The 10,256-nt window shown below is 30.8% G+C and overlaps 1 protein-coding gene across 1 annotated transcript in view; it reads left to right on the top strand.

Moving 5' to 3' along the window:
• LOAG_17568 (transcription factor protein) overlaps positions 1 to 10,256 on the top strand; it is a gene marked incomplete at its 5' end in the record, with an annotated part of 20,062 nt that overhangs the window by 6,971 nt on the left and 2,835 nt on the right. Inside the window, 5 exons of the mRNA XM_020450228.1 lie at positions 5,464 to 5,671; positions 5,822 to 5,956; positions 6,369 to 6,428; positions 6,626 to 6,740; positions 6,971 to 7,071. Of these exons, the coding sequence (XP_020306127.1) occupies positions 5,464 to 5,671; positions 5,822 to 5,956; positions 6,369 to 6,428; positions 6,626 to 6,740; positions 6,971 to 7,071 (619 nt within the window). The remainder of the gene's footprint in view (positions 1 to 5,463; positions 5,672 to 5,821; positions 5,957 to 6,368; positions 6,429 to 6,625; positions 6,741 to 6,970; positions 7,072 to 10,256) is intronic.

Here is a 10,256-nt window from a genome sequence, read left to right on the forward strand (position 1 = left end):
ATTATTATTATTATTATTATTATTATTATTATTATTATTATTATTATTATTATTATTATTATTATTATTATTATTATTATTATTATTATTATTATTATTATTATTATTATTATTATTATTATTATTATTATTATTATTATTATTATTATTGTTTTGGTCCCTTCTATTTGACATTTAACCAATAATTAAAAAAGAAGCCAAGAAGAGTTGTTGATGAAGTGCAAAGAACACTGAGTGTATTGTATCAGTGGCAATGTGTAGTTGGAACAGATGAGCACTTGTAAATGCCACTTGATAACTCCTTCCATCCTACAATGACGTATTTCCTTCACTTCAGTTCCTTATTGTTTTTTGCTCATTTTTTTTTTTTGCATACCGTCACGTGGTAACTGATTCTTTGTAAAAGATAATTCCAATCTCATGTTGTGCATCAAATGGTCACTTCGTCTATTTGTTACTTTCAGTGGTCAGTTAAACATTTTCTGACCCATAAAAGATAGGGTTCAAAGTAAATTTACTACTTTATTTCAAATAAAAAAGATAAGAACTTTTTTATAAATTTTATTAATTTACCAAAACAAAAATTTACAAATGATTTTTTTTGGTCAGATTGAAAAGCACCTAAAAAAACAATTGTATTACTGGATGAAATCTGTAGCTGTTGTAATTTCATCCCATCCTCCAGGATCAGTAATTATCTTAATGTGTATATATCGAGTATATCCATTACTAGTCGCATGTCTTCTGTTTTAAGCTGCTTCTAATCTGCTTTTGAAAGCTTGGAAGGAACTAATCGGTTTAATGCTTTCCTCCTAGCTTCATTCATTTCACATTATCCTCAATCTAATCTTTATTTTCAGCTTCTCTACATAAATTATACTGCTTTCTCTCCCAAAATTTCATTTTTTTAATGTTCGCAATAAAAAGAAGCATTGATAAGTTCCATATCTCTCTGATATGATAAGCTTTGTTCCTTCCATAGGAAAATTCGTGGGTTGCTTTTTTAGTTGATAAAGCAAACAAATGGCTTTATTGGTCTAATTGATGCGAATGTGTTAAGCGTGAAGCATATTCAATTTTCAGAGCTGCATTTTAATTAATTACTATGAAGAATTTCCAAATTCCAATAATTTACTTATTTTCATAAGCACTAAATTGTTTTTACTTAGCATTGTTACTATTGCTATCATCTATTAAAGGTAAAGAGAGGTAATATAGGTAAATTGAAGTGTATAAAATGATCAACAATGGTCAGATCCATCGTTATTTCCATTTAGTAATTCAACATGTCAGTTGTATAAATTGTTAAGCGGTCAAGGCATAGTATGCTTAATAGCTAAGCTATAGTAATTAATGAGATTATCTTCTCGCTCTTATCAACAATCTCCATTGATAATAATTTGTGACAGCTTGTGAGGAGCAAATTCACAACAATCTTTAATACAATACACACAAATACACCGTACATTTGTCAACAACTATTTATTTATTGCATTTCGAACAAATTATACGAATGAAAATATAACTAATAGTGATGTTTTGGTTTTTCTGAAGTTAAATTTGAATAGAGAGAAAAAAAAGAATTAAATTGACTATGGTGGATGAAATGAGGAGCCCTTCAGCTTATTTCAAAATCTAAACCAATATTATGCAGAATAAAGGTTAAACAATAAGATATATGAAATTGCAAATGGGACACTGTGACACTTATTTTTTTATCCAAACAAATTTAACCTAAGCCTTTGGTCTTTCGCTTTCTCTGCGTTGGGATTATAACATAGTGAAATGTGAAATGAGTCGGCTCAATATCTTTCAAGTCAAATTGCTCATCGTTTAAACAGTCATTGACATCGTACATAGTTGGGTAGTTGACGACGATAATTAGTTGTGTCAAATAATTAGCAGTCAACATAGTTAAGGTAATCATATGGTCCAGGTAAGTATATAGTAAAGTGATATAACAACAATAGAAGAACAATTTTATTGTTCAACTGACCACCATTAGCAACACATCGATTATCCAATACACACCTTTTGACATTTCCTAATTGCTGTGACATCCTATTATGCAAGGGAGTTGAGATGGCGGTATTTGTTTCTGTTCGAGAAGGTGTTGTTTTCATGTCAAGTTGTCTTCGTTTTGTTTGATGACATCAATTGGTCTCTTTCTCACGATCCATCTTACCTTTTCACAATTTCAAATAATTGTTAGTTATTATTGGGAAATTATTTCGGAACTTTAGCATTCATATTGGTTATAAAGCGGAATGAAGATAAGAAACAATCGTCTGAATTAATTCAAACTCATTTAAAAAAAAAATTCTTGAGATCCCAGCATACTGTAATTCAACCATATGAGATAATCCGACAATTTTTGCAGATCATGTGACATGAGGTATTTTACAACGAAAAAAATGTTAAATATTTACCCGCGCACAAGATGAGTAAGGTTGACAGGTCAAATATTTCAGATACTTTTCCACTTGATGTAAATTAAATAAGCGCATCAGGTTCAAAATGCTACACTCATAGGTTTTTTGTTCAACAAATGCTTTATTTCTCCTTTTTTACCTAGGACAAATTGAAGAAGTCGAGTATTGTTAGAATCCACGGATTCAGGAGAACGGGGGAAGAGAAGTGTAGAGGAGTCGGTAGTAGCTAAGAGTTGGAAGGAATCATATCAACTCTCCCACGGTTTGTATGCTCATGTTTCGCATTAAAAATAGCTATTTAGCATTATTTTAAGCGCTTAAAAGGATAGGAAGCTTTCCCGTTAGAACAATTTTTGAAATCAAATTTATGCATTTCATCCTTGTTCTGTTACTCAATCATACAGCATATCACTTCATTTTGGTTATTTTTCACAAAATTTACATCATATGAACTTCTAGCAGTATTTCATAAAAAGAAGGAAAATTTTGTTTCAAAGCTTAAAAAATTGAATTAAAATAATTAAATTTACTCTCATCTAATCATTTCAGCATTATACATAACTTATCATTTAGATCAAAAAACAATGATAGTTTCGGAGAAACTAATCTATGTTAAGATTATTTACTGATATGCTTATCAGTCTTGCTTAGAGCAACAATACAACAAATACCTTTGCAGTAAAGTTGTATTGGAGCAAGGAATCGAGCCGTATAGTCTACCGTTCTTCATACTTTACCATCTCCAGTAAGCCTAACACTAACCCCGTCGATCCGATCCTTATTCAAATTATTATGCAAAAAGGCAGAAGCATCCAGCTCTATTACCTTTGACTGGTCGTTCCTTCATTCATTCCTTCGTTCGTTCATTCCTTCATTCATTCATTCATTCAATTGGAATAATATGTTGGAAAAAGAAAAGCCGCCTTGCATCTTCTTTCGCTCCTTTTTTTTCATCCCTTTTTTTTTTTACTCGGCCTTTTTTTTCACCTATCCAACATATAGCATATAACAGAAGCAAACCTATGCACATGCCGTGCGAATTTTTATTCATATTCTTTTTTTTTTGCAAAAGGAAAGGGAGGTAACTCGAGCTACCGAAAATGATCCCTTATTTTGGTATTGTCGCAGTGATCGTCTAACAGGGCAGAAATTTTTAGTACTTTCTGTCTGGTCGTCGTTGTCGCTGTCATTGTCGTTATCGTCATCGTTGTCATCCTCATCGTTATCATCGTCGTTGTCGTCTAGGAGAGGAAAGTATTCTGAAGTATTGATAAAGGATGATAAAATACTGAGGAAGGAAAAGACTATTTATCAATAAAAACATGTGTTATTTTCATTTCTACCCGATATTTTGGACTAGTATTCTCCGTTAAGCCCTTGAATAATTATAACCTGAGAAGTTATTAGGTAACTTTCCCTCATCCATCTGTTTCATTTTTAATATGCATACGAGAACTTCATAAATTTCTTTCATAAGCTCCCGAGAATTTCTCGAAAACAAAACCTCAGCTGGAGGAATACTTTGAATACGTGAAATTGTTGACTTTGTTCTTATGCGAAAAAAAGTTGGAATTGCAATTTTCGCTAAAATGTCCAGAAATTGGAAGTTTTAGTTTTGCTTTCATTTAAGCATCGCAAGATTGGAGTTGATATTCTTATATAAGAATATCACGCAAAGAATAAAGAAAATAGAATTCCATTTCGTGGATCATTTCCCAATCGGTAAGGAAATGACAACAGAAGGCGGTTTGGTCTGTTTAGTGACGTAATACCTTACAGCAGCTTAAATTTTTGCTTTTTTGGTGTATGCAATCTACCGAATCGAAAAAAAAAATAAATATATCTTGGAATAACAGGAAGTCCATACTAATACAGTTAAGTGGACTATCAGAAATATTCAAAGGGTTTGGAGGGATGGATTTGATCTCAGTAATATATTTTAGTTTCTTATTTATTTTTAATTATTAAAAATAAATATGCATATCTCATTGCACGCGAGCATCATTTGTCATACATTGCCTGTTAAATCGTTATTCGATATTCATAACTGAAATGTCACTCCCCAAATCGAACATTAATTTGCATTTTTTATTTTTTGCTGAAAAGAAAAAAGAAGGCATAATTTTGTTTTGAATATGAATGAAATTTCCATCATCAAAAAGCTAAAAAAATTTGAAAAAAATAATTTCTGTAATAGAAAAATGAAACTTATTTTAGAAGAAATTCTTTGTTGTTCATTTTTCATTCTTACATTATCACACTATTCTCAATGATTAACTGATAACTTATTACCCAATCTATTTCTTTCTTTCTTTTCTTCACTTCAAAATTTCCTTCTTATTTTTTTGCATTTTTGCAACACATCTTTTTTTTTTTCCTATGTGTAATAGAATAATAATTCATGGGATGAGTTTATGTTCCCTCTTTAGCGCAGTAATTCGAGCAGCTGCTATTGCGCCTTTTTTCCCCGTTTATTTAAGGGGACGCGGTAATTCATTGTGGTTATAAAACAAACATTTTTCATTCACATAAGTAAATCTTCCTCTTTTAATCAATATTTCACTCTTTTATCTTCCTTTCTTCATTTTATCGTCTTTTATTTCTATTTTTATTTCTTATAGCCGAGAAGAAAAAAAAAAACGAGAAGTAGTTACTTTATTTAAATGACAAATTTAATATTTCAAAAAAGTTAAATGTCTGAAAAGAAACTTTTTGATGTAAGATAATGGTGAAAGTAAAGATAAAAGTTATCTGTGTGTCGTGAAATTGTATAGACAATCCATTTTTAATTCTCATCCAGTAATTATTCATTATTTGATTCAAAGTTGACAAGAGAAATGACAATAAAGAGAGGAATATAGAAATTATGTGACTCGAGGGAAAAGAAACAAGTGGAAAAAAAAGCAATGAACTTGATATGATATGAAGGAAGACTGCAATACTGAATTCTAAATTCTTTTTTGATTATAAACTTTATATTTCTCATAATAAATTTTTAATTTTTTCAATGTAATATTAAATTTTGATTAAGGATAACAGATGCAAAGAAATGTATTCGTTGTAAGGAATATATTTCAAAAACTGATATGGTGATGAAGATAAGAACATTAACTTATCATGCGACATGTTTCTCATGTTCAAATTGTGATAAGAAGTTAACAATTGGAGAGGAATTCGTTTTACGAGAACGTGAAGATGATATATTATGTCGAGCTGATTGTGATACGAATAATATTGAGGTAAGGAATGCATATCAAATGACTGTTAGTTACGATAATAATTAATTTGTTGAATATTCACTGTAGAGATGAGCTTATGGATATGCTTTAGACTACTGCGAATTTCTTTTCTCGGCTTTGTTTTGATTTTCCATGAATATTATCATGCAGCAACCATCTTCAATCAAAACTGATATTTATGGACGAGAAGAGGAAGATGGCTGGGATGGTTCAACTTTAACAAGCTTGGATAATCAAATGTCAAGTACACCACCACTTTCACTTCAAAGTCCTAAATCAGATGAGGTCCATTGAAGAATTTTTTCGGATATTTCAAATTTTTTTGCAAAATTATCTTGCTCTGAAATGATTGCAACAAGGAAGATGAACAACATCAACTGAGGTTATCTTTTCTGGGAGTTTCATCCCGAACATAGGAAAGTATAGATAACTTGAAACGAAACAAGTCAGGTTAAACATTATCACCGGATCATCATGTCAAAACATTTCACTTGAACTAACTGCCGATGATTTGATCGCTATGATTTCGGCGGATCAATTATCAGTTTTTGAATTGCTTAGAATGTTGAATTGATATCCAAACTACTCAGTCTTTATCATATTGCTCTGTATAATTCGGACTTAACAACAATTTGATAATATATTAAGTGAAAATTAATTGTCTAATTAGTATGTTGAAAGTCATCATGAATTTCAGATTGTGACCACATTTAATACATCGAAGTCACAAATTAAAAAGAATAAGAAGGACAAACAAGTGATTTTTTTTTTGTCATTCTTATGATGAGAAAAAGGAAGAATTGGAAATTTCACGAGATTTTTTAAATTCATTTATCAAGTTCTAAATTCTAATTGGAACGCTGTATAGTTCAGAGACCTTTTTAATCGATGATATCGTTAAATTTCGAAAAAACGATTTCATCAAATGCATCACCTAACTTTTGTCCTTTCCAGTCGACTAGAGTTCGAACGGTACTTAATGAGAAACAGCTGATGACGCTTAAGGCATGTTATGCTGCCAATGCTAGGCCAGATGCTATGATGAAAGAACATCTCGTTGAAATGACTGGTATTTAACCCTTTTATATTTTTTCAATGCTACTGCTAAGTTGAGATCAGCTCTTATCAATCTGACAAGACATTCGTCTATACCAATTGATCAACAATAAGGCTGTCAGTTTTAAGAATATACGAAATATTTTCACTTATTATTTATTTATTCTCATTTAAACTCTCAAAATTTAAAGCAATTCCTTACAAATTTCACTAATGCATATTTATACTAACACATCTTTACAGGTTTAAGTCCACGTGTGATACGTGTATGGTTCCAAAATAAACGCTGCAAAGATAAGAAGCGACAAATTGCAATGAAACATTTGCAACAGAAGGCGGAAACTGTTAGTTATCGAAAAAAATTCTAATTTTTTGCTAATTAAATTTTCATTGCATTAGTTTTCTGATGATTTTGAAATCCTGTATATGACTATTACCGTATCCATGAGTTTCCTGAAATCATTTCAGTTTCCCGCATGCACGTATTTGTTTACTTAATTGAATAGTTCTTCTGCTCTCTCTAAAGTATCGGAAAGTTTGATGTATAAATCGGTCTTAACACCTTAATTTGCACCATTTATTCTTCATTAAACGTTACTCACTGAAGCGTATCAGAGGAAAAACTGATCAAATCAATCGACTAATTAATAAATCGACACCTGTCACCTTTCCTTCCTTACATCTTATTCTCACTTTTTCTCGTTTTTTGTTTATCTCAGGTTGAATTCAAATAGTAATCAATTATTGAACATGTTTACTACCATAAATCGAAGTATGAAAGAGTAACTTACATTATAATTATGCCTAAGCATTTTCATTGTTAACGATTTCTTTATGATCTATTGGAGGAGGAAAAATATTCCTGTTTATTAAGCTACCAACAATTAATTAGATTTTCAGGAGCACTGTAAATAGATTTAGCAGACTGTAAATATGTTGGTAATTTGTAGAAACTTTGAAATGATTCAATTCCTTTTAATCTTTAATCTTTTTGAAGAAATAAATTCAGTTTAGTAGATATCTTTTCAAATGAAGGATGTGCTAAATTAAGCATAATTAAATAAACTTCTCAAAGAATTTTGAGTTAAATTTAGCTTGAAGGTAAATCATGAACTTTTGGGAATCATTCTGAAGTTGTTATATTTTGCCTGCTTAAGCTGTTTCTCATGATTATCAATACATAGAAACCGTTGCGATGGTCATGATGATTGATATAATATAATTATAATAGAAAAGTATGCAACCATAATTTCACTTGTCCGCCGATTACCTTTCTCTTATCCATTCAGTCCTACCCAACATTTTTTTAGTTGTCACCAAAGTACTTCGAAATGATAAGTAAATATTCGAATAATGGTAGCAGAAGCATCATTTTTCATAAATTAATTCATCAATTATCCGCAAGAGAGGATTGTGTCATTTGTGTGTATATGTGTGTGTGTGTGTGCGTGTGTGTATGTGTGTGCGGTGTGTGTGTGTGTGTGTGGGTGTATGTGTGTGTGTGTGTGTGGGTGTATGTGTGTGTGTGTGTGTGTGTGTATGGGTGTATCACCATCCTTTCTAAATTACTTCCTACGATTATTTAACATTAGAATTTAACACTATTATGCAATGGAAAGAAATGAAATGTCAACTAAAAATGGAAACTGAAATTTAAGAAAGTATTCGAATAAAAATGGGACTAATTACCTTTTCACATTGTCAAGATTACAATGCTTCATTTATTTTCACATATTCTTATTTAACAGTTGAATTGGTGATGGGAAGAATTGTGGTTGGGAAACAGTAAATGAGTGACCGTACTATTGCCACTCAGGATCTCGAGATCTTATCGGAATAAACTGTGTGAAATGACACAGTAAGAGGTCATTTGAGAATATCAACAACAGATTTCACAACTTAGTGATTCGAATAATTCTCGACGATGTTTAACCTTTTTCTCATTCAAAATAATTATTTTCAGTATTATAGTTGCATGTTAGTTTTCTTTTTTTTTTCCAGTTATTGGAATTTGATAATAATAATGAAGTATTGAAAGATGGGATGAATTGAAATTAGGCTAACAGTGAAGATTTTGCGTTTAAATTTCCATAAAAGATAATGTTTTAAGTCAAATTTGGAATTCAAAAAAGAATAGGAAGATCTGAACTATTAGCGTTTGACCTAAAATTAAATAAATTAGCTTGGAAAAGATAAGATGAGGAAGAATGATCTGAGTGAAACATATGTTCTGGAACAACTTATACAGTTTTTAATCATCTCTCCATGGTACTTAAGCATACGACCATATGGTCTCATCTTCTATCTCTTTTAAATAAACAAATATTGGGTTGGGTATATTGAAATGCGGCAAAAATGGTTATCATTTGGAATCAGGAAAGAATGATTGAATTCAAACCATGCTTTTGAGTAATGAATTAATTAATTAATTTGCTATCTAATAATCGAGACGACGAGAAGATACTGTAACGTATAAGTAAATCTGTTACCTTCATTGATTCATTGATGCGGATACTTTTAAATGGAAATCTTTCAAGTTTTTCACTTCAGCTACAATATTTTCCACTGGAAATTACTTCAACCGATGATAATCTGTGATAATTTTGAGCTCTCCTTGATCGTTTTTAAAATAAACAGTCAGGGTAGCAGGAAATAGGTGAAACAAGCGAAAAGAATTTTTCCTTCACTTCGATATCATCAATTTTTATATGATTGGAAAGAAGTGAAATAGTTAAATGAGTTTTAAAAAAGTTGAGAAATAAGTTACAATCTCAAAAGTCTTCACTCCCATCCATTTCTATTAATTTAATTCTTTTGCTAAATAGAAATGAAACTATGAAGACTTCAATTCTAAAAAGAAATGTAAAAAGCACAAGAAAAGATTTCATTCAATTCAATTAATACACCAAATGCCAATCTATCATAAATGGTTCCTTGTCTATCTCTCTTTTCTTTTTTTGTTTTTGATACAGTACATTTTCTGTATTGTGATTGAAGTGCTTGTATTTGATGACTATTGAAAACACTCTTTCCTAAATTGTTCCTTTTGTAGAGTCAGCAAAAAAAAAAAAAAAAAGGGAAGAATGGAAGGACACTACTTGACCGATGGACGGAAAGAAATAAGGCCTGAAAAGGGAACCATTTTCAAAGTCATAATATGCAAATACAATCCTTTAGCTCGATTAGTTCTGTTAAAACTTGCTTTTTGTGAATTAAATTAAATGAATTAAATGGTATTCGTTGAAATTGTCAAACATTCTAAACTTATTCGATTTAACCTTCAATTAGCTTCCTTTTTCGTCAAACATCATCTAATAGAAATCAAAAAAGAAAATTTTTCAAAGTATTCAAATGAGTGCGTGCATATCTACGCGCGCTTGCATATCATTCGGTTCACTACGCACAACAGAGAGCATTTCAACAGTAAAGTAAATCTGTGTTATGTGTGTGTGTATGTGTGTATGTGTATGTATGTGTATGTGTATGCGTGTGTGTGTGTGTGTGTGTGTGTGTGGTAGGTAGTTACTAA

This window comes from Loa loa (genome assembly GCF_000183805.2).
Source record: "Loa loa unplaced genomic scaffold supercont3.94, whole genome shotgun sequence".
Lineage (NCBI taxonomy): Eukaryota > Metazoa > Nematoda > Chromadorea > Rhabditida > Onchocercidae > Loa > Loa loa.